The sequence below is a fragment of the Leguminivora glycinivorella genome, chromosome 10, assembly GCF_023078275.1.
Source record: "Leguminivora glycinivorella isolate SPB_JAAS2020 chromosome 10, LegGlyc_1.1, whole genome shotgun sequence".
NCBI lineage: Eukaryota > Metazoa > Arthropoda > Insecta > Lepidoptera > Tortricidae > Leguminivora > Leguminivora glycinivorella.
This window is the reverse complement of record NC_062980.1, coordinates 17344457-17370317: the sequence shown is the minus strand read 5'-3', so window position 1 is coordinate 17370317 and position 25861 is coordinate 17344457. Positions and strand designations below refer to the sequence as shown.

Below are 25861 nucleotides of genomic sequence, written 5' to 3'. Positions count from 1 at the left end.
TCAATTGTCATCAATTCACCTGTGTCGAACGAAACCATGTTATTCACCGCCCGGCCTTTAGACGGAATGGCGACACCGTCTCTGCCTATGCAGCCTATATCAAGGCTTTTCCCGCAATGGAGCAGAACCGCAATTTTAACTTATGGAGGAGGAGAAGATGAAGTCATTCATCAGGTGAGTATTAAATTTGATTTGCTTTGATTGCATAGTTAAAGATAAATAAATAGGTTTCATCAATCAATCAATCAATCAATCATGGCAGAACTATAATTTGAATAATTTCATACGTAATATACAGTTTGTAATTTTTACAACCAGTAATATTTAAGAAGGTGATCATGATCATAGCCGATACAGAACCCAACCCAACACGACAAAACACATTTTAATTATAGGCGTTAGATTAATTGTAAAGTTCAATGAACTTTAGTTATTCGATGTATTAAAACAAAGTCTCGAAAACTCTCTGAAGAGTTTGTAGGTGAAGAATAGGTATTTGGCAGTTTGGCGCATTTGTATAATACAGGTATTTACATGATGGTATCAACTAATTTCATATAAATGGCGTAAGTACTGCCAGTATTTTTAATCTGAATGATAATACTAACTGGGACGCTACTTATTACCTGCATTTGGCGAAACCCGCATTAATTTGTGTTAAACATAATCTAATCTAATTGGAATCCCTGTATTCGAGATATTTTTACAGTTTATCGACCGAATTAAACTATCAAACGGTACGACCGACCCATCACCAACAACAAATTCTATAAAAATTGTTTAATTAAATATCGCAAATAAAATAACGTAGAGGAAGTCAGTGAAAAAAACTTCTTAAGATTGGCCAATATACAGTAACATCTGACAATGTTTTTTCTACATAATCAAGCCTACTATATTTTACGATGCACAACGAGCTGTGATACCTACGTACATGGAAGACGGAAGTGGATACCTACCAGTACCAGTAAACCAATAAAAATGCAAATAAATATTAAAAACAATTTAGCACCAGCAATATTAACCTAGACACTTGGTTGGCCTTTCTGCGGGGCATTGAGGTGAGGATTCACATTAGTAATGTTTTATTATATTGATAATGATGATCTATCATGCGTTTCGCCATTACTTTATACGTTGTCTAGGTAACATCGTCGCCCTCATATTACTTTTATTTCGATTAAGGAAAGGCTTTTAAGGATTTTTCATATATGTATTTAGTTTTTAAGACGTTAACTATATGTCAAGATAACAAAGTTACCTGCATTATTCGATAGTTACATTATAGTTACGAACTACTTCCGTGCCGTAAAGGCGACTTTAATAAATTAATTAATCTTCCTACCTAGTTTATTTTATTTTAAGGTCGAAGGTTAATATTATACTCATGGAAATAAAATATAATAAGGTAAGTGTTATTGCATGTCTCTGTGGTCATAAATTTTACGTTTTAGTTGTCTCTGGGGATATGAAGCTAGGTACGTATTATATATTAATGGTTTTACATGTACTAGGAAAATCCATTAACGGCATTAACTCTACATTTCTATTTTCTTCTACACTTTATAGGAAATATTTATAGGGAAAAGGTCAGACGTGAAGTAGGTGTTAAATGTCTCATGTAGGCGTTACAAATAATTAGTGTTGTGTTCAATTATAGGTGTCCTAAGTGGTGAACTTTACTCACCCCACAAGACTAAGTTGAAAGTTCATCTAATATCATTAAATACTTAGTAAAGGTAAATTCGATTAATGGTCCCCAAAAAATCATGGCATTTCAACTCTATGAGTAGAGTAACCGACGCTTAGCATATTCGTTAGAGTTTAAGTTCCTACCATGTCAATTGTTATCGTCGAGCCTTAGAAGTTTTATATGTTAGACTAATGGTGTAACTAACTATAAAAAACCTCTATTATTATGTACTTAGGTATTTTAGTTGATTTTTTTGTACATTAGTCTTAAAACATAAAAGTACTAGTCTTGTTTCAAGCCTTCAGTTTTTTATTATTTATTTAGGGGCTTCTTCGATTAACCAATGTAAGTAGGTACATACATTATTACCTAAGTTTGTTTTATAAAGTAAGAATCTATAAAAGCTATTATCGTCGAAGATGACTCGCAGAGCCATCAGCACAGTTGGCAGCGCGCCACGGCAGTGACAGTGAGTCAGCGATAGTGCGACGGAACCACCCGGGCAAATCACCTGTATCAATGGATAACCGTCCTTCCGCCACCGATATAGAAACTCCACTATCTCTCTTTTTGTCCTTGTTGTTGTGTACGCCGAGTGCGGCGGCGCGATCGATACGTTGCACCCCGCCCCTTGCAACCCGGGCATTGGAAACGAAAAACCCGGATAACAACTGAAAATAATCAGCCCAGTTCAAGGCCGGTCGGACTAGCTTATTGCGAATTAAAGTGTGCAAGGCAGTCGCCAATGTCGGTTCAGTGCATACGCGTCCGTGCCCCGAGGTAGACAACAAAGGTTCACCTCGATACCGCAGCGATGGCTTCCAAAGTCTTGGTGCCGACTGGGCCGTTCACGAAATTACAAGTAAGTACCTGGATTTTAGAAGTATAATCGTCACTTGTATGAGAAAATAAATATTAACATTGTTTATATGCAGCGTTTACATTTTTTCTTAGAGTGATTCTAGCCCAAATGATAAAGTCATGTTTTATGATTAAAAGGCAAATTTCATATTAAATATAAGAGTACATATAAAACAGAGTTGAAAAGTCCAGTTCCAAAAATGTTTTTAAGTAATACGCATTTAGTTTACACCTAAAATATTACAGACGTAGACAGTAGGTATGTACATGTAGACATCTCCTACGTCGTGCGTACTATCTGTGTACACACGAATCACACTAAGTACTAAGTTTATAGGTACCTACTGATGTTTGTATGAAACTGTGAAAAAATACGAAAAAGTGATATAAATGCAAAAGTAGGGTTCTTTAAATGGGTCGAGGTACAACACAAAGGAATACCGGGCGATGACACTACGTATCGGAAAAGCGATTATGTCTGGCTTTTCCCTGAGATGCGCTTTTCAATTACATTAAAGCAGGTTGTATAGGTCTTGTTTTGTTCACCAAATGCTGTACTGCGTATATTGTCTATGTATGAAAAACTATTCCTTTAAAAATATATTTGAATGAAATGGTTGTTGGTGCAATTTATTTCAATTTTTATTTATTGCCCCTTTTTATAAAAAGTCATGTGCTAACCTCATTATAAGTATTTTTGAAATAACGGAAATACGTCATATTCTTCTGTTAGATTAACATTATTACTAGCAAAGTTAATGAAATATTTGTCTTCGGTTACCGCGATACTAGTTACTCATGAAATAAAACTATGGAAACGGATTTATAATTCATTATACGCGATTTAATCCATTTCCATAGTTTTATTTCAAAAGTTAATGAAGTTAATTGATTTAGTAATTTACATTTTTTACATGATAAATTATTGTAGATATATTATCTGTCATTATTTATGTTTCGTTGCTGCATTTTGCATTAAAAATCTGGTGCTAATTTAAAAAAGTAGGCTAGTGAAATTCATAAAAATACAATTACAATATCGTATTCAATAGAATTAAACATGCAATGTGATTAAGTCATGCTACTTCGCGTTTACGACCTCAGTGTTTATACCGCCATTGCGCAAACATTTGCATAATAGAACTTATAAAACACGTACTTAATTACGTGTACTTAGGCTTTAATAATACGTAGTAGTAATTTGAATAGCAAATAATCCGGGGCTGTAGGAAAAAAATAATAGTTATTTGTTATACAAGGGGGCAAAGTTGTATTTTAACGCCGAGTGTGGAATTGAAAAACGAGCAAGTGAAAGGATTCTATAGTTAAACCACGAGCGAAGCGAGTGGTTCGAGAATAGAATCCTGAACTTGCGAGTTTTTTAACACACGAGAAGTAAAATACATTTGCACCCGAGTGTAACACAAAACTTTTCCCCTCACTATAGCGAGGAAACTACAACGCAAAAAATGCGTTTATCACTGCTTCCAGTATTTCCACAGGTGGTAAATCATCTTTTTTACTAGATTCACCTACCTTTATCAATTTTAAAGCAGCTAATTTGACTTTATTCAAGGTCAAATTACTTTACCCACTAGTGGATAAAATGCGTTTTTACCCGCTGGTATTAAAGGACAAAACACGTGTTTCCGAGCTAGTGAGGGGAAAAATATTTTTGCAAATTGAAGATTAATTCACATTTCAGTGTGTATAAGCATGTTACTCTAATAGGTAGGTATTATTAAGAAAGACTCTACATACGTTAATCGATAATTTTGCTCTCACTAATTCTACCTTCAGAGTTTTATATAATCTAATAAATACAAACATACATGCATAAGCAAATGTGTTCACACAAGTTGTAGGTAGAGGTAGCAGAGTAAAATCAACTGCTCAAGTTTCAGAGCCACTCTTGACACAGTTAAGGGATTGAAAACGGACCCTTTGACATAAGAATAAATTTAAACGTTACCCAGTTCTTTATTGTTAATGCATTAAATGTTGTCTTCAGGTAAAGAAATCGCCAGCTGAGCCGAGCAGCAGTGGTTTCGTGTTGGCCGGCGATGCTGCTGCCAGGGTTGCGCATTTGGAGCACAGCGTGCGATTCCTACAGGAGCAGCATAGGCTGATGCTAAGTGGACTTCATACGGAGATTGAAGCACTTCGAGAGAGGAATAGGGGTGTGTATCATTTTTGAAATAATTGATTATCCTAGGTTAGGTATTTCGGTAAACGTTTCTCTCGATTGAGCGGAGCTAAATTGTCGCAAACAAGCATGTCTTGTGATTTGGGACTATATCTCTTTGTAATTGTATTTTCTTTAGCATTCAACGATAGAAACGAAACTGTCGGTCAGTAATAAGTACCTACATTTATTAACTGGGTATCTAATTGGTTACCTAAATTTAGATTAAAATGTAGATGTATCACAACAATGCACTTCATAAAATCAACTAATCATGCTATTCAAGTCATACAGACATTGATATCTATTGCTACATAGACATAGCTGGGCACCGTTAATCAAAAAGTTAACTTCGTTAATCGCTAATCCGTTACTAAAAAAGTTAACTTCGTTAATCGTTAAAGCGATACATTTCGACAAATTTAACGTAAGTTAAAGTTAATCGTTAATCCGTTAACACATGAAAAAAAATGAACTTTTCTTTAAATATTTAGTTTCATCAGTACCCACTATAACGTATTATATTGCTGTAAAAGGCCGAAGTACAGCTAGCCTATTGAACTCTAGGCTGCACGTGGAAGGCAGTGATCGCCTGAGCTACTGCCAAGAGCTGTGTCAGGAGAGATGCTGGCGGTGACGGGACTGTTGTGGCACTTTGGGCGGTAGAGGCTAGGGAAGCGAATGTGGTCGTAAATAGGGCTCGAATTTGCTGCCGTATCACTACAACAGTCGCCATGGTAAAGCTTAGGATTCACCGAATCAAAGTTAGTAAAAGCAAATCCACGTGAAGAATACTTTTTTAGGTAATATTTCGGACTTTTAGCAATCGACATCGGTAAAACCTAGGATTTACCGGCAAATCATAGGATTTGCCGTACTTCGGGCTTTTATAGTAGCGTTCAGAACGTGTTTTTCGCAGCGCAGATGGCGCCTGTGCCCTACTAGATTAACGATTAACGGACTCGGAAAAATTTAACGGAAGTTAACGAGTCCGTTAACATTTTTTCAAGTTAACTTAAAAGTTAATCCGTTAATCGAAATGTTAACTTCGTTAATTAACGATTAACGGATTAACGAGTTAATGCCCAGCTATGTACATAGACTAATACATAGTAACACGTAAACATAGACATCATTATTACCTTAAACGGGTTAGTTACAATGATACAATCGCCTTTGTCATCTAAACAAACAAAGACACATACGAGAGGTTATTATTACTGCGACATAAGGTCTGCAAATGTCCAGTTTCTATATGTTCGTGTTAAAACTCATTGAAGATAAGTCTGAATCATAATTATTGCTTCATATTTGGAATAACATGGTAGGTTTGATTTCTCAAGATGTAAAGGAAATTAATTCATTACAATTGTCATTGTCCTTTTATAATCGTTATAAAAAAAATGAAGTAATTGAATCAAACTTTTATATAGTCCTTTTTCGCAAATGATTGTTAACAGCATCTTAGTTAGGTATTACAACTATTACAAGCCTATAAAATCTTAAAGAATTATAACTGCACTCTTTATATAAATACTTCGTATTTAAACTGTTCAAGGTTAAACAATTAGTCAAGATGAAACATACCTTCTTATGCGATCTATTGTTGTGATTACGTCAGTTACATTGAAAAATCAACGCTGGATATAACTGAGACATAAAAGACAGATGTACCAAGTATATGATTCAACTGCCAAGGGCATTTAGTAGAGGTAAATTTAAATGTTTTTAAGAGCCTTGCTGTGTCATTTTTAATTCATTTGATCTATGACTCTTGTCACATTTTATTTTTATCTTCTAAAAGTAAAAAAAAACAGCTATTACAAATATAAACAGCGATTCATTATACCCTGGAACTTACTCTATTATCAACTAAACACCATTTTATACATACCTAACCTACTGGTAATCACTTTAAAATTCGAAGTAATAGAAGATTAAACAATTGACCTCGTGTTGGTTATATTATAGGATTACTTACAAGAACAGCTCATTCAGCGCCACATTGACCTAACATTGAAACCAATGAAATTAGCATTAGTGTATGTTCTGTTTGTCCAGTGCATTGCAGTGTATGGAATGTTTTAAGAAATAGGCAATATAACCGGTCGAATAAAAATCAGATTTACAATAACAATAAAAACAAATCAATGATCCCCACACTTGACCTGTAACGTGGGAACCAGAAGCTCAGGAGAATAGCGAAACAATTAAATAATAAATAATAATAATAATAAATATTATAGGACATTCTTACACAGATTGACTGAGGCCCACGGTAAGCTCAAGAAGGCTTGTGTTGTGGGTACTCAGGCAACGATATATATAATATATAAATACTTATTAGTAATACATATACATAGAAAACATCCATGACTCAGGAACAAATATCAGTGCTCATCACACAACAATTAATTTTCTTATATATTTTTGTACATATACCACTAGATATGTCAGTATAGTGGCAAAAATAGATGTTATTAGCGTACCTAATTTTACTGTTAAAACGCATTAGCTGTAGGTAAATCTAGTCTGAAAATCTAACCCAGTTCAATATGGCGTGTGTCATGTCATGGCTGATTAGGCTCGTACGTTCACATATCGATCCGTGTCTTTGAACTCCTATCCTGCTTAAATAATTATCCTCCATGGGTTTCGTCAAACGATTTACTTATATTGCCAGAGGCGGAATGCGTTTATATCTAAGCTTAGATAATTATTTTGGCATTAGATAGATAAGGGATTGAAATCTGAGTTGGGATTAGATGTGTTTTGAGAAGTCTGCATCAAGCGTGAAGGATTATCTATTATAGATAACTCGCTTAACCTCGATAAAATTTTAGATTAACCCAAAATCCTATTTAGTTTGCAGGCCGTTTTATAGTACAAGATTTTTCTAAAAATATGAATAAATATTCAAATTACTTCAGCTTTGATAATTGACTTAATTGTATATCGACATAATTTGTTCAAAAAGAATACCTAATCGAAATTCAATCGCACTCCTATGGTTGAAATTCTATTGGCGCTAACTGATCTGTGTATGGAAAAAGGTTTAAATGTAGATATAGATATTGAAAAAAAAAAAAAACTTATTATACTAACAGCAACACTAGCTAACCATCAGTAGATTTTATAATAAGGATTACAAATGTACAGCTAACAGTGTTGCCGGTGGTACAAACAGTTAATGTATTATTTAATAAACTTAAATTTTCGTTTGTAAACAGATCTCCAATTCCAATTGATTTTCAACAAGGAATCGTCTTCGAAGGCAGCACCGCCCGCTGCGTCTGAAAATGGAGAAAACGTTGAGGTAGGAAACATCTTCATATTTAATATTGTGTACCATAATCAAATGACATGAATCTATAATCCCTGATAATTTAAAGATGAGGGAAAAATGTGATTAAAAAATGAAATAAAGCGCACATCAATTTAGTAAATGCATCATAATAAATTACGTTTCTACGAAATGAAATCAGTCGAAATCTGACGCGAAAAATAAAACAATGAGATATGAATAAATTATATGATTATTTTGTTTTTCCATCAGAGGCAAAACTAAAGGCCGAGGTGTCCCGCCTTGAGCGCGAGGCGTCGGCAGCACGAGGCGAGGCAAGAGCTGCCGAGGCGCGCGCATTGCAGTTGCAAAGGCTGGTTGACGCTCAGACTGAGTAAGTATTCATAATTTATTGTTGCCAACGCTTGGAAGTTCCCCACAATTTTGACAAAGAAGTCTTGACTTGTTTAGTCAAGGGAAAACTTTATAACCAATCTAGACGGGACCAATTTATTTGCCACTGAAACTTGAGTAGTTTCATGAGTAGTTCTGCCTACCCCTTTATGGGTTACTGGCGTGATTGTACCTATGTAATATCACAGAATACATATTAGTACGTAATATGTACCTTATGACTAAATTGTCTGAGCAAAGTTAGATGGCGTTGAAAGAATAGTTATTTGTTATACAAGGGGGCAAAGTTGTATTTTAACGCCGAGTGTGGAATTGAAAAACGAGCAAGTGAAAGGATTCTATAGTTGAACCACGAGCGAAGCGAGTGGTTCGAGAATAGAATCCTGAACTTGCGAGTTTTTTAAAACACGAGAAGTTAAATACATTTGCACCCGAGTGTAACACAAAACTTTTCCCCTCACTATAGCGAGGAAACTACAACGCAAAAAATGCGTTTATCACTGCTTCCAGTAGTTCCACAGGTGGTAAATCATCTTTATTACTAGATTCACCTACTTTTATCAATTTTAAAGCAGTTAATTTGACTTTATTCAAGGTCAAATTACTTTACCCACTAGTGGATAAAATGCGTTTTTACCCGCTAGTATTAAAGGACAAAACACGTGTTTCCGAGCTGAGAGGGGAAAACATTATTATCGATAAATGATGTGTCCGTGTGACAATTACATTACCTAAGATCCTCGTTTTGAGGGCATTTTTTTTTATTTAGAGCTCTGACCCGTCTTGATTGTTGCCTGACACTGTACTCTAACTGGTACTTTGCAGAGATATTCACTTACTTGACTTCATATTCCAGGAAACTCAAGTCCCTCTCCCTCGGCCCGTGCGCATGCGAGGCGTCCGAATCCCGCGCGGAGCTGCGTGCGCGGCTCAGCGACGCGGAGCGCCTCGTGCGCCGGCTGCGCGGCGACGCCGAGCGCCAGCGGAGAGAGGTACACACGGGCGGCTCCGTCACTAACCTACTGTTCGACGGAGCGCAGCACGTACGTCACTACTATGCTAGGCGGGTTATAATAAACAAATGACTTCTGTACTAAAAGTTCCTATGAAGTCATGCCCTGAGTAATTTGCGTGTAGGTACGAGTAGATTATTTTCCGCGATCATTTTGATGTAAGTAGCAATATGTCAAGGTATGGATGTACACACGGGCAGCTCCATCACTAACCTACTGTGCGACGGAGCGCAGCACGTACGTCACTACTATGCTAGGCGGGTTATAATAAACAAATGACTTCTGTACTAAAAGTTCCTATGAAGTGAAGTCATGCCCTGAGTAATTTGGGTATACGAGTAGGTTATTTTCCGCGATCATTTTGATGTAAGTAGCAATATGTCAAGGTATGGAGGTACACACGGGCGGCTCCGTCACTAACCTACTGTTCGACGAAGCGCAGCACGTAGGTACGTCACTACTATGCTAGGCGGGTTATACAAACAAAACAAATGACTTCTGTACAAAAAGTTCCTATGAAATCATGCCCTGAGTAATTTAGGTGTACGAGTAGGTCATTTTCCGCGATCATTTTGATGTAAGTAGCAGTGGCATCTGGTGAAGATTTCTGATAGGCAACACTAGCACAAAGAAGCCTACCTTAACATTAGGTACTTTACTAGTAATCAATTTTAGGCAAGACGGTGGGAATCGGCTTGTATGGACCAGCCGCTGTTGGTAAGTAGTAATGAGGTCTCATCATCATCATCATCATTTCAGCCATTAATCGCCCACTGCTGAGCATAGGCCTCCCTTCGTGTACGCCACTTATCCCGGTCCTGGGCTAATCTCATCCAGAAGTGCCCCGCAGTTTTTCTCACGTCCCGCTAATATGTGGGAGGTCAACGACAAGCAAATTATATTTATTTTATCGTATCAATCATATGGCATGATTAGGCTAGCAAAATACCTATAGCTTTAAGGTTGCCAGGGCGTTAGGGCATCTACAGGTCAGCGCCGTCCCTTCTGTGAAAATTAACTTCTGTGAAAATTAACTGTATTGCCATTGGTAGGTAGGTACTTTCCTTACAATGTAGATTACCTTAAATTTTCAATCATTACGTCACCATTTTATTCGCAATTACCTAATCTGGTTATTATATGATACTTACAAATTAATTATCTGACATTCTGTCCACTCAAGTCCACTGTGGCTTACCGATCCATACAACGAATATGCCAACACCACCTTTTATTTATGTATAGGATCTATGGACTCGGGGCGATGTTGGCCGTAACCATATGCCATTGTCCCCATCATGATCCTACGCATCTCCCTACAACCACAGAATACATATTAGTACAAGTCTACAACTTATTAGCTTAAAGATTCTCCCAGACGGTTTATGCGTGTAAGGACTATAAGGAAATATGGCGATGTATAAAAATGTCTACTTTGAAAACATAAATTTGTCTGAATATTAGAAAGCTAATACTTCAAAACGTTTAAATATTTTTCAGTCAAAATATAAAAATGACTACTATCAAAGTATAAAAATATCTACATTCACAGTATGTAAATGTCTTATATAAAAAATGACTAGGTATATAAATGTCTACTTCTTTACTTAAGCTGTTCATAATATAGTTACTTGTCTATAATTAAAATTAACCCTTTAAGAGGGTCCTACGTTATACCAAATACGATACATTTAGTGCATATAATAATATTGACCACATTTTTCATTTAACAACCGTCTGAAAAACAAAAAATAAGGGACGAAAGCCAGAATATGTGGACATTTTTATATTTTGTCATAAATATACACTGACAATAATTATTATTCAAGTGGACATTAGTATACTTAGACATAATTCCATATAGTCTATTGATGCTACATGTTTATATTTCGTCTAATATACACGTGGACATTTTTATACTTTGTCAAAATTATATAGGGACGAAATTATACAAGTAGACATTTTTATACATCCCCATATTTCCTTATAGTCCTTACACGCATAAACCTCCCAGACCTTGGGCCAAGCAGCGGGACAATCGCCTCTCAATAACGCTCTTTTGATAACTCATCAGCGACCTAATTTACGGGACGCCTCCCAGAACGGTTTACTTGACAATCCACTGTCACCTCTCATAAGCGCTCTTTTAACAACCCACTTAACTTGTCCGTAATTTACACAGCTGCAATGCATGAAGAATTCACTGCATGCGTCTCTCCGAGCGTCGGGACTGGACGGTACCTACGGCTTCCATAACAGCTACTTTCCGCCTGTCAACGCGCCGGATTTCTGGAGGGAACCTAGCAGAGAGTGAGTGTAGCACTTTTTAGATAAATTTATTTGGCCAAGTTATTTAAATCCTAGGCCAGTGTGTCTTATTGACAGGTGCTTTATTTACCATAGATGTAACTTTGATGGTTCTACAGTAAATACCTATTGGACTAACTTTAAAATACCCGGTGCTCGTGAGCATTGCGAGAGATTTTAACCACGCATTTCTGAGGCCAAAAGAAAAAAAAAATATTTAAATACAGGTGAGGAAATTTTGCCAAAATTATTTAATTATTTGTATTTTTTACTATTTTTAAAGTTTTTTCACATAAAAAAATCAATGTTATTCATAAAACTGGCACTTAAAATGACTTTTGACGTTTTTTTTCCAACAATCTAATTTTTGAAAGGTTTTACTTTTCACTTTTTGACATCTATCAATGAGGATAGTGAGACTATTCTTCATAATGGCATCAACGTCGCTAAAATAGCCTTTTAGTACTTATTAACAATAAGAAAAAAGATTTTTTTTAATTAGTATGTAACAAACCGCCTACCCTCCACCATCGTGGTTATTATTTAGTTACCGAGTCATTACTTAATGAGGGGTGAGTTAGTAACCAGGTGAAACTAGTCCGGGTTGCTACCTGACTACCAGAGGCTATAAAAGGTGGTGATCCAGCTCGAAGCGAGGACTTCTTGGTTAACTTTGGTCGAGTGAGCTTGTGTTTACTCTGTGTTGGATAAATTAAATAAATCCTGTAATTTCTGATATAATAAATCTTGTGATTGTGACATATAGTTTAAATCATCAAGAAAACCCTCCGGATATTCCTATAGCTGAAGCATAGGCGTTTCATCTTCAGAAGTGCGACGCACACGTCCACACAAAGAAAGGTACGTCCTTTTTTTTTTTTTTTTTTTTTTTTTTTTTTTTTCTCTTTTATTTCGTTTTGCCCTATTTTATTTTTTTTATGTATTAAATAGCATGAGCATCTAAATTTAAAAAAAAAAGACCATTCAATTTTATCACAGAAACAAACTGTACATTCCGTAACGGAGCAAGTCCGGAGGTTTGTATGGTTAATCAAACATGTTTACCAGGGCACTCCCTGAGTTAAACATGTTTGACGTTTCGATTGCAATTAATTCTCCGCTTTAAAATAGTAATGTCTAGGGTGAGTTCAGATTCTCTTTTGTTGTTTTTGTAAAGAAACAAACTATATATCCCGTAACGGAGTAAGTCCGGAGGTTTATATGGTTAATCAAACATGTTTACCAGGGCACTCCCTGAGTTAAACATGTTTGACGTTTCAACTATAATTATTTACAAAAAAAAGAGCACTATGATTAATCCTCCACTTCAAAACAATAATACCTAATGTATGAGTTTCAGGGATGGATTCCGACAGTGAAGCCGATGGTGATCGTCGAAGTCGAAGCCATGCTAGAAGCGCGATATTGATGCCTCGCAGGGAGCGACGACTGAAAACTCCAGACAGAAATACCGCTAGACCTAGCCGTTTGGATCAAGAGGTGCGCAGCCGCCAGAGACGCTCACGCACTCGGAGCCGCAGCTCGCTTCGGAGATTGCACGAACGGGAAGAAGAACTTGAGTCGCAGCGACAGAGAGTTGCAGTTTTACTTAGCCAGCTGGAAAATGAAAGCGCGAAACGACGCGAGTACGAACGACGCGAGAACAGACGACGTGAAAGCCAGCGACGTGAGTCACCAACGACGAGGCTTGACACACCCCAAGAGCGATTAAGGTATGACTCGGCATCAACTTTTTTCGATGAACTAGTTAAAATGATGAAAAATAGGCCCAGTGAACGTGAAAGTTTTGCCACCATTAATAACGTTATCCCTGAGTTCGATCCCCTATCTAAAGAGCAAACTGTTAGTGTATGGGTAGACAAGGTAGACGAATGCGCTGAAATTTATGGTTGGACCGATAGGCAAATAGTACACTACGCGTTACCTAAACTAGTAGGGCAGGCAAAACTCTGGTATCAGGGTTTGCCATCTCTTAAGCGTACATGGGTAGAATGGAAAACATTGTTGAAGGAATCCTTCCCGTCGAATGAAAATTATGCAGAGCTTTTAAGTGAAATGCTAAGTAAACGAGCTCGTTTTGGGGACTCGTTAGAAATGTATTATTACGCTAAAATAAATTTACTAAATCGCTGCAAAATTTTCGGCAAGAATGCTGTCGATTGCATTGTTCACGGGGTAGACGACAGGAATGTTAGGGTCGGTGCACAAGCTGCCAAATTTGAAAAAACGGAAAATGTGTTAGAATTCTTTAGAAACCTGCGTTACAATAATGAAAAAAGGGACAAACGCAATCCGGCAGTCAGTCAAAGTGTAAATACAAAAAGTAATGATCAAGCGAGTTCATCAAAACCTTCTCAAAATACATCCCAACATTCCCATCTAACTTGTTTCAACTGTAAACAAAAAGGGCACCCCAGCTTTAAATGTCCTAAACCACTAATAAAATGTTCATATTGTAACCTGATGGGTCATATTGAGACCGACTGTCGAAAGAAAAAGGATTCTTCTTCTGATAAGAATGATAAATCTGTACTAAAGGTTTTGATGGACTCAAACGACAATCTTGGGTTAGGGTTAACGAATAGCATTGATAAAAATATCCGCGAAATTGTAAAAACTGTTAACACCAGTGAAAAGTACAAGCTACCAATACGAGTAAATAATAATTTTATATTGAGTTATTTAGACCTCGGTAGCGAAGCGACACTAATTCGAAGATCCGACGCTGAAAAAATAAACTTGAAATGGTCCACTGTAAACAGTCCATACTTACGCGGGTTGGGTAACGTGCCCTATCTGCCAATAGGTGTCACGTACATTACTATCGGAGCACAAGAAGTAATAGAGACTGAGGTAGAGACCTTCGTAGTAGATGACCACCTTATAAATTGCCCAGTTCTATTGGGACATTCCTTCAGTGAAAGATCTAATTTGCGCATTACAAAAACCGCGACAGAAGTATTAATTGAATCTATTCAAAAAGAAGATGTTGTGAAGGTCCCTCTAATTACTTCTTGTGATTCGATAATACCAATAGGCACATTTACATCAATTCCTGTCAAGTCTCCAGCATTAGAAAGTGGCAAGATCTATATACCTGGTACAGTTCGAGGCCTCCCAAAATGCGAGTATTACTTACTGCCAGGAGAATATGAGTTAAATCAGGGTATGTGTCACGTATTAGTACACGGCTTGGGTGAAAAACCTGTTACTCTACAGAAAGACTCACTAATCACTCGAGCCAGACATCTTTCCTCAGAAGTAAAAGTAAATTTAACGGCAAAAGATGATTCGAATCCAACATTCACGATTAATTGTGAAAAGAACCTTTCTGTAGAGGAACGGAAAGATCTAGAAAATCTACTTGATAAATATAAAACGTGTTTCTCGTGGGGTATGCATGACTTGGGTTACACTACGGAAACTGAAATGGTTATACAATTAAAAGATAGCGAACCTGTTGTGTATAGGCCTTACAGGCTGTCATTTCATGAGCGAGAGCTAGTTAAGGGAATGGTTCAAGAAATGTTAGACAACAAAATAGTGCGTGAATCATCTTCGCCATATGCCAGTCCCATTGTATTAGTACAGAAAAAGTCTGGCGACAAACGCTTGTGCGTCGACTATCGCGCCCTAAATAGCAAAACCAAAAGGGATCATTACCCTTTGCCAAGAATAGACGACCTCCTTGATCAATTATCAGGCCAATCTATTTTCACAACCCTCGACTTAGCATCTGGATATCACCAAATACCGATAGCTGAAGAATCTAGGGAAAAGACTGCTTTCGTTACCCCCGACGGCCAATACGAGTATAATCGTATGCCGTTTGGATTAGCGAATGCACCCGCGGTCTTCCAACGACTCATACACAAGGTCCTTAGCAATGCTCAGATTAAACATTCTATTGTATATATGGATGATATACTTATTCCTTCGAAAACTATAGCCGAGGGTATGAGTCGTTTGGAGGAGGTTCTAATCGCATTAGGTAAAGCCGGTCTCACATTAAAACTAGAAAAATGTAATTTCTTTAAAGAAACCATAGACTTTTTGGGTTTTGAAATTAGCAACGGTGAAATTAGACCAGGTTCTCAAAAAACACTAGCTGTTGCAGGTTTTAAAACCCCAACTAATCAACATGAGGTGAGACGATTTCTTGGACTCGCCAGTTTCTTCAGACGATTCGTCAAGGACTTCGCTACTAAGGCGAAGCCATTGACGAATCTTCTCAAGAAACAAGCTACTTGGAGGTGGTCTGATGATGAAGCAAAAGCATTCGAAACCCTAAAGAGCAATCTTATTCAGCGCCCGGTGTTGGCATTATATGATCACACTGCAGAAACGCAGCTTCATACTGATGCCAGCAAGATGGGTCTAGCTGGAATTTTATTGCAGCGGAAGGGCTCAATGCCGTTTAGACCCGTGGCTTATTTCAGTCGTCAGACCACCGCTGATGAGCAAAAATATCACTCGTTTGAATTGGAGACTCTAGCAGTGATCAATTCCCTAAACAAATTTAGAGTTTATCTCTTGGGCATAAAATTTACTATAATAACGGATTGTCATGCTTTGCGATCAACTTTTACGAAAAGAGATCTCGTACCGCGTATAGCTAGGTGGTGGATTCAGTTTTTGGAGTACGATTGCACTATTGAATACCGCGCTGGGGCAAAAATGTCTCATGTGGATTGTCTAAGTAGGGACCCGATTGCAGAAACTTATACTGAGGCTCATATCCTTGATGTCCTCCCCGTCAATACCGAAGATTGGATTACCACAGTCCAACTAGGTGACCCAGATATTAGACGAATTAAAGATGTTCTCGAGGATCCTGAAACCGCTAGAGTTGCTTCAATTTATAAAGAATACAAAATTAAAAACGGGAAAGTGTTCAGAATCCTCGATGACAAGACCGAACGCTGGGTAGTCCCTAGAGGGGTACGCTGGCAATTACTAAAATCAAATCACGATGACGTGGGTCATTTTGGTTTTGATAAGACCCTTGAAAGGATTCGGTCATTTTTTTGGTTCCCTAAAATGCGTAGATTCGTTAAAAAATACGTTTCATCGTGTTTAGCTTGTGCTCATCACAAACTACCGTCAGGGGCAAAAGAAGGCCTTTTGCACCCAATCCCTAAAGTAGAAATACCCTTTCATACAATTCACGCTGATCATTTAGGACCATTTGTGCGAAGTAAAAAGAAAAACTCGTATATTTTAGTGATCATTGATTCATTTACAAAATATGTGAATCTGACACCAGTGCGTTCAACCAAAACAAAAGCCAGTATTAAAGTGTTTGAAACATTTTTTAATTTATTTGGCGTTCCAACCCGTCTCATTACTGATCGGGGAACGAGCTTTACGAGTAGGAAATTCCAAAAATTTATTAAATCGAAGGGGATAAAACATGTGTTAAACTCAGTCTCAACACCTCGCGCAAATGGTCAGGTTGAAAGATATAACAGAACCATTTTATCGGCACTGGGAGCCATGGTGCACGATAAAAATCCTGAGTCATGGGACGAGTGTGTACATGATGTACAGCTTGGCATAAATACAACGGTGCACGAAGTCACTAAAATGACCCCAACTGAGCTTCTTTTTGGGAGGAGGACGACAGGCCCGTCACAAGGTACATTAAATCATGCCGATGATCTTCAGATCTATTCGCAGGGCGTTACTGGTGATCTCGCGTCTGTTATCTGTAAGATGAATAGCGACTTGGAGAAAATCTCGAGGTGGAGTCATAGTTTTGGCCTACAAGTTAATCCTTCTAAGACACAATCTATTATAATAGGTAGCCCAAAACTTCTGCCAAGGCTAGACTTTAACCAACTCCCACCTATCTATTTTAATGGCGTTTTGATTCCTTACTCACAGCAGGTTAAAAACCTAGGCCTCATCATGGATAGTACCTTATCGTGGATACCTCAGGTGGGCGAGGTCAGCAGGAAGATGTTCGCGGCGGTTGGCTCGCTTAGAAGATTACGAAACTTTCTTCCCATTCCTACCAAAATTGCTCTAGCTCAAACTCTCCTCCTTCCCATTTTGGATTACGCGGACGTTGCATATCTCGATCTCACCGAGGAGCAGCTTAATAAGCTTGAGCGTATCCAAAATGTCTGTATACGGTTCATATTTGGGTTACGCAAATATGACCATGTCTCTCAATTTCGTTCGCAGCTCAAGTGGCTCTCTATTCGTTTTCGTCGTAACTCTCACGTGCTGTCCCTTTTGTATTCCATTCTTTTTAACCCAACGACTCCCCGCTATCTTAAGAACCGTTTCAGCTATCTCCGTTCTGCTCGGTCCTCTCAGAATTTGCTTCTTTCCGTTCCGTCGTCCTCGTCTAAATTCTATAACAACTCCTTTACATTTCAAGCTGTGCGGCTTTGGAATTCCCTACCCCTAAATATTAGACGCGCTCAATCTCCTACTTCTTTTAAGATACTTCTCAAGCTTCACTTTTTATCTGATCATTGATCAATGATACCTTGATAGACTTATGTCCCCTATAGCTGGCATGTAATTTGTTATATATATATGTATTTGTATGTTTATGTATTGTATTTTATTTTTATGTGTGTAGTATATTGTTTTGCGTAGTATAGTTTGTGCTAGATTTCCTCTAAGTCTACATTTAGTACACCTACTTACAAGGTTAAATTTATTATTCTCCACTACCTAGGTTGTCTGGAAGAGATCGCTCTTTAGCGATAAGACCGCCTCTTGTTTTACCTCTTAAGTTGTTGTTTATACTTGCTATGTTGTTTCGTGTATTGAGGTGTGCAATAAAGAGTATTTGTATTGTATTGTATTGTATTGTAAATCAAATTTCAGATGAGTTAGGAAGTGGGGTGATTAACAGGTCATTAAGTGATGCTAGGGATGAAGCTAGCAAGGCCATTAGGAAACACCAAGAGATTAACAAAAAGAGGTTTGATCATTCAAGGAAGCCAGCCACCGCATATAAAGAAGGTGACCTTGTAAGGATAATTAGGGCAATACCTTCTGGGTCAGGTCAATCCAAAAAGCTAGAGCCTAAATGTCAAGGTCCCTATAAGATTAAAAAGGTACTAACTCATGACCGCTTTATTGTAGAGGACACGCCTCTTACTAGAAAAGGTAGACGATATGAAGGAGTGGTAGCAGTAGATAAAATATTTCCATGGCTAAGTTACGGCGCGAGCTTTTCTTCTAGCGGTGAAAGCGATTAGGAATATAATTACACTGATGATTGGTCCAAAAACTTCACGTTCGCTGCATGGTTTTCATTAAGTTCTTTGTGTAATTGTTAATTTGTTGATGCCCCGTCATACACTAATAGTGACTAAATATAATAATCATGACGTCATTTGAGATGACAAAGTGAACAGCGGTCATTAGAGATGAACCGAAAAAAAGTGATGCAAGCGATTTCATTAGTTAATAATTAATTAATAATAAGTGAATTCATTTATTTAGTGAGTGATCTAATTTAAAGTTTCAGGATACTTATTTTTTGTAATATATATTAAATATGAATGTCCTTTTCTCAAGGTTAAGTAAAAAAAAAAAAAAATCTGTATAGTCTTTTAGCTCCCCAATGCCTATCAGTATGTGTATCCCGAATAATATGATAGATGTTTATACTTAAGCTTGCCTTATATGTATTAAACGAGGGGACTCGTTTCGAGCAGGATGACCGACTGTAACAAACCGCCTACCCTCCACCATCGTGGTTATTATTTAGTTACCGAGTCATTACTTAATGAGGGGTGAGTTAGTAACCAGGTGAAACTAGTCCGGGTTGCTACCTGACTACCAGAGGCTATAAAAGGTGGTGATCCAGCTCGAAGCGAGGACTTCTTGGTTAACTTTGGTCGAGTGAGCTTGTGTTTACTCTGTGTTGGATAAATTAAATAAATCCTGTAATTTCTGATATAATAAATCTTGTGATTGTGACATATAGTTTAAATCATCAAGAAAACCCTCCGGATATTCCTATAGCTGAAGCATAGGCGTTTCAAGTAATAACTCAGAAACTAGGCGAAATCCAGAAAATTATATATATTAAATATTATAGGACATTCTTACACAGATTGACTGAGGCCCACGGTAAGCTCAAAAAGGCTTGTGTTGTGGGTACTCAGACAACGATATATATATATATATATTATATATTAATACTTATATACATAGAAAACATCCATGACTCAGGAACAAATATCTGTGCTCATCACACAAATAAATGCCCTTACCGGGATTCGAACCCGGGACCGCGGCGTAGCAGGCAGGGTCACTACCGACTGCGCCAGACCGGTCGTCACATATATATATGACATATGATATATGACATTTTAGTCTTAAAATGGGTTCAGGAATATGCTGTTGAAATCATTCAATTGTCGTTACACGACGCCTGCAGTTTAGGGAAGCGGAAAATCTGCAGAGAATTCACTTTGAAGGTCTGTGCCTAAGTATTTAATAATGAAAAAGAGAGCCGGGGTGAATAGGGATAGCTAGGGGGCGAAAAGGAACTTTGAATGTTACTGTACATCATAAATTTTAAAAGTATTTCTAAAAAAACTAAATTAAATAATAATAAAATTGTATGTCCATTCCCCCAGCATTTATGTTAAATTAAATACCTTAATTTGGACTCTAGATCTAATTACTTACAACTAAGATGTATTCTTAATCGAGATTTTACATCATTCACAGAGAATTCGCGAACTCAATGATAGCACGCCAGCAGCGCAACTCGCGGCGTCCCTTGACTTTGCCAGAACTTTCCGGCCAGCAAATACATCGTTCAACTGTTTATGCAAATCGTAAGTATCACCATCACCTATTATGCAATGTCAAGGTACTTATAGGTAGACAAGACAACTAGGCAGTAAAAACATACACTGTTGCTGCAAGCACCTAACTGATCATACTTATTTAGAACTATTGCTGCCTACGACAAACATAATTATTAATTATGAATTGTTTGTTTATTTATATGGTCAGTTGTCTTGGTGTACATTAAATTGGTTCAGTACCATCTGTATCATGTTCAATGATTTCAACTTATGCACTCTTGTATGCAGATGGTTTCGGTTTCGTTTACCTTATTATAACATCTAGGGTCTTTGAAAGAAAGAAAGATAAATTATTTTTTGACGTGAAGAATGTAAAGGCATATTACAATGGCGAATATGAACGTCAAATAAAGCTACGCTGTCTCTAACCCTACGCCTCAGCCTCGAGAAGATTTCTTTATTTTCCCCCACCATTTAGAAAATGTATACCTAGTTCAAATTTTTAACTAGGCAACTAACCCTACTCTAGTCATCCATATCTCATCACGGTTGGGTTGTATTTAAATTTAGTCAAAGAGATAGAGCAGACTGTTTTCAAAGTTGCTCTTCAAATATCCAACAACTACCCAAGATTAGGCAAATTAACCGCATTATATAGCAATGGTTGCAGAACACACGAGGCCTCGGAACGGGTACGAGAAGAAGAGGCAGGGCGTCAACGGCGACGCTGTCTGCAACACACCGGAGGAACCTCCAGGTAAAAAAATCCCAACCAACCAAAAACTTTAAATGTAAAATGATGCAAAGACGAAATCATAAGGCTCACTGTATCAAGGCAATCTGCAGGGTTAGCACATGATTGGTGTCACCGCGGGATAACTACTCCTTATGCCATTAACCCTTAAATGCATAGTGATGTATATATGCATCATATATTTTTGACTCTATTGATAGCATTTCAGAATAAATCTTTGTCAAGATCATGCATTTTAGAAGAAGACGTGTGATCTATCTCGCGCCAATCATGTGCAGATGATTGAGATCTCGTGTAGAGGCCGGCTTCTGTCCTAATTTCAAATTCTACATCTTAGGCAAAATGTGAGCCTTGGGCGGTTTAAAGAGTACATTTTGAAGTAAGGCTGGTTAACAGGTGATTTCTACCACCTAGTTCGGCACCTTAGGTTTTTCGTTTCACATGGCATAATTTTGTAAAACGGTGAACTCAATTTCGTCATCAGAAATTAACGATATCTACAGTCTGGCAAGAAAAAAATACAAGTTAAAAAGTGGCAAACAGTTTAGTGTTGTCCTTTTCTTACATAAATTGGAAAAGGACGACAATACAGTGTTGCCACACAATTATTTTATTACTACAATTTATTGTCTTGCAAAGCTGGGGATTACTGTATCCCCCCTCACTAGCTCGGAAACACGTGTTTTGTTTTAATACTCCCACTACGAAAGTAATTTGTCCTTGAATAAAGTCAAATTAGCTAAATAGCTAGTAATAAAGTGATTTACTTGCAAAAGCTGATAAACGGGATTGATTTAATTTTTAGTTAGGTAGAAAGATAGAATACTTTTCGTGGTTCAACTTAGAATCCTTTCACATGCTCGTTTTTCAATTCCACACTCGGCGTTAAAATACAACTTTGGCCCCTTTAACACAGCAAAAGATACAGTTGAGACAAAACAAATGATTATAAATAGAGGCATTAGAGCCATTAGAGGCGCACAACAGGCGATCTTATCGCTAAAGAGCGATCTCTACCAGACAACCTTTGAGTAATTATTTATTTAGGTAGCACTTTTATTTTATTTTGTGTTTTATTTGTTGTTTTTTTTTAGTTTAGTTTTATTTTGGTTAATATTTCAGACAAGCACCGTTTAGTACCGATACGCACGAACGATACGAAACACTGTTTACCGAAATTGGACTCTAACAATAGATATCCAGAGTTGAAAATCGTTGTTACAAAAATGATGCCGCAAGTACTTGGTGAGGATTTTATTTGTTTTTGTATTAACCATCATAAAAACTTAACCTTTATTTTTAATTTCATTTATCATTGATTAACCGTCATTATGCATGTCAAAAGAAAAAAATACTAAAATCAGATAAACGGGGTGACTTTGGACATTAGATTTTGAATCGTATAGGTAAACAATACACTGCTTTGTTCAGCAGCTAAGTAAAGGAATCACATTAAGGCCGCTGCCAATACCATCGTGAGATAATTTACATATCTGATAAAGAAGTTTAATCTGAATATAGAAATTTCATTATAAGGGTAAAAACTAAATTCATACAATTTTACATCAGTAATTATGGTGATCATTGGCTTTGAAAACACGTATAAAATAGTTAGCTTGGTTCGAGTTTATTAGATTTCTAAGCCAATATTATCTTCTTCTTCTTCAACCTAGCATTTTCCGGCCAGGGTACGCGCCAAGCCAATATTATATTTTATTAAATTGTTCCAGCGGTATCAGGCACGGGCACCGACACGCCGGCCGCCGCGCCGAACGGTGCGCCCGCGCAGCGCCCGCGGCAGCGGCGCGCGCACCGCAAGCACGCACAGACGGACCACACGTAATGCGCACAAGCCAAATAGTGGACTAGACATCCTTCGATGTTTTAAGTGGACGGTTCGCTGAGTGGATGGATAATGTGAGCTTAGCACCGCGGTTTCTTGCTGAAAACTGTGTGATCACCTGCCGGGGTTTTTCATAAACATATTCTGTCAAACTTCGACTACGTGCGATGGTGAAACTTCGTACATTTAACCCCTCTTAAGGGTCGCATTCTACAGATCCGTGCGTGTGAATTAAAATCTATTGTTTTAAATGTCAAGGTCACTTTTCAATGATAATTAATGACAGGCATCATACAGGGGGTTAAGAATTGCTAGTAGCTACTGTTGCTAGTGACATTATTTATCCACTAAGCAACTCAAAGACTGTAAAATTGTCAAAGGCGAACCTTTACCTGATGCGACTAAGGCCCCGACAAGACTTTCTCGCAAATATCCAATACATGATGTATTCAATATGAGATATTATGCGATGAACCTTGTTCTATGGGCTTCATTAATACCTACTTACTCGTACGCATTATTGGCTGCGCACTGACGACTAGCGATATGAGGGACAATGCCATCTAGGGAAAAACTTGGAAGTACCAACTTAAAAAGTTTTTTATGAAATGGATATACCGGAGAACTATAACGCGCTAAGCTGAAAAACGTATTTGTAAGTTTAATGATAAAGTAATCTACTAATAGACGGAGAGCTGGCAGGATTTTGGAGTAGGTCCTTGAGGCAACCTGGAAAGGTGCTCAGATGCTTCTCTGATCATAGCCAACATCAGGTCTGCAAGTCTGGCAGCTGGGGAGCGGGGCTTTATCGAGCTATGAATTTTTAAAGATTTAATTTTTTGAGGCCCAAAAAAGGTGTTTGAGGCAATCTGGAATTATTAAAAAGTGAAAATAGAGTTCCTCAGAAGTCGCATAGTATTTATGCCAGATCATTTGGCCGGGTCCTTCACCGTGCCAGAACGGTACAAAGTGGTAAAAAAATAATTCCAAAAAAGGTTCTTGAGGCAGTCTGTCATTTTTACCAGTGAAAGATGAGGGTCTAAATAGCCATGGAAAAATAATGCCATGACATGAGGTGGGGTCCGTACCCTGCTATTCGATCTTGAAAGTCAATTTTTTAGTTTTTCGTAAATAACTCGTAAACGGTGGCCCACAGCAAAAAAATATGTTAAACAGAAAATATCTACATAAAATTTCCTACAAGAAAGGTTATATACGTTTTTTCGATAGGATCAATATATAAATGGATAATTTAGTAAGAAAGTTTTTTTTAATCGATTACATGCTCCGTTTTTCGTTAATACCTCGTAAACGGTGGCCCACAGCAAAAAAATATGTTAAACAGAAAATATCTACATAAAATTTCCTATAAGAAAGGTTATATAACTTTTTTCGCTAGGATCAATTTTTTAGTTGGAAAGTATTTTTAAATAGATATTTGAGCCGTTTTTTGTTGATAACTCAAAAACGGTGGCTCACAGCCAAAAATAATGTTAGACAGAATTAATCTACATAATATTTTCTACAAAAAAGGTTCTATAAGATTTTTCGCTAGGATCAATATTTTAGTTGGAAAGTATTTTTAAATAGATTTCATGGGCCGTTTTTTGTTAATAACTCGAAATCGGTGGCTCATAGCCAAAAATGATGTTATACAGAATTAATCTACATAATATTTCCTACAAGAAAGGTTCTATAACATTTTTCGCTAGAATCAATATTTTAGTTGGAAAGTATTTTTGAATAGATTTCATGGGCCGTTTTTTGTTAATAACTCGAAATCGGTGGCTCACAGCCAAAACTAATGTTTCACACTTTCACAGAATTAATCTTCATAATATTTCCTACAAGAAAGATTCTATAATATTTTTCGCTAGGATCAATATTTTAGTTGGAAAGTATTTTTCCAACTTCCCGGACCGCCGGCGAGTCGATCAGGGACGCTCCGGGCCTTAGGCCCTACGCGGAGCTCGGCCTTCGGCCTTCCCTCGGCTCCGAAGCTCCACCGTCGGGCCTTCGGCCCGCCGGTTACGCTTGTTTAAGACACTTTTGTAAGGAAATTGTATGGGAGCACTTTATGCCCGCAGTGAAATTACTTGGATTTGGCCCGGGTGGGAGCCTAAAGGTGAGCTCCGTTCCTGCGGCCCTCCGCGGTCGGCCTTCGGCCTCCCACCCTGAAGCTCGCCCTTCGGGTTCGCGAAAATACTTGAAAAATTTATTTTGCCATAACGGCGGCCATCTTGGAATTTCGAAAAAATTTTTTTGACATTTGTATTCTAGGGGCCCATACAGCCGCATGCAAAATTTCAGCGCGCTCGGACCAACTTGAAAAAAAAAAGTCGGCCATTTTGAATTTTTTTGATGCAACTTTTTTCTACTCGGGCTCCTGTATGACATTTGATTGAGCACCCCCCGGCTATCTCTTACGGTTTAAAAGTTGCCATACAAAAAGTGGAAATTTTTTTCACATTTGTAGCATTTTTCAAAAATTTTTTATATCATTCTAATCTAGACCCTAGAGAGATTCTATGACCAAAATTTGAGCACTCTAGGATAAACTTGAAAAATCTACAAAAAAAAGTCGGCCATTTTGAAAAAAAAAATGGCGGCCTCAAAAATTGCCCAGGGTCTTCTATGACATTTGGTCGAGCACCCCCCCAATATCTCCCCCCGTTTAGCCAGGCCATCCAACATT

At 37.6% G+C, this 25861-nt stretch overlaps 2 protein-coding genes across 8 annotated transcripts in view; one reads left to right on the top strand and one right to left on the bottom strand.

Annotated features, from left to right (window-relative positions):
- Positions 1 to 6351, bottom strand: part of LOC125230687 — a 103951-nt gene extending 97600 nt beyond the window's left edge. Inside the window, exon 1 of one of the 2 annotated variants that reach the window (XM_048135936.1) lies at positions 6327 to 6351. Coding sequence is in view for 1 of the 2 variants with exons in the window: in XM_048135933.1 (XP_047991890.1) it covers positions 2063 to 2339 (277 nt within the window). In the remaining variant the exon portion in view is untranslated. Of the gene's footprint in view, positions 1 to 2062; positions 2349 to 6326 lie in introns of those variants that run through there. The other variant, XM_048135933.1, reaches the window with a different exon arrangement.
- LOC125230688 (coiled-coil domain-containing protein 74A-like) lies at positions 38 to 23847 on the top strand. Of its 6 annotated transcripts, none has more exons than XM_048135938.1 (10): positions 39 to 174; positions 4566 to 4734; positions 7970 to 8055; positions 8295 to 8416; positions 9293 to 9479; positions 11632 to 11759; positions 20487 to 20596; positions 21240 to 21326; positions 22446 to 22568; positions 23054 to 23847. In XM_048135938.1, exons 1-10 carry the CDS (start codon positions 67 to 69, stop codon positions 23164 to 23166), a joined length of 1233 nt encoding a protein of 410 aa, XP_047991895.1. In that variant the 5' UTR covers positions 39 to 66; the 3' UTR covers positions 23167 to 23847. The 6 variants fall into 6 exon arrangements, with proteins under 6 accessions (XP_047991899.1, XP_047991895.1, XP_047991898.1 ...); XM_048135937.1 differs by having other exon boundaries at positions 41 to 174; positions 7970 to 8056; positions 8296 to 8416; positions 21228 to 21326; XM_048135939.1 differs by having other exon boundaries at positions 43 to 174; positions 9293 to 9428; positions 21228 to 21326.
- The last annotated feature ends 2014 nt before the right edge of the window (positions 23848 to 25861 follow it).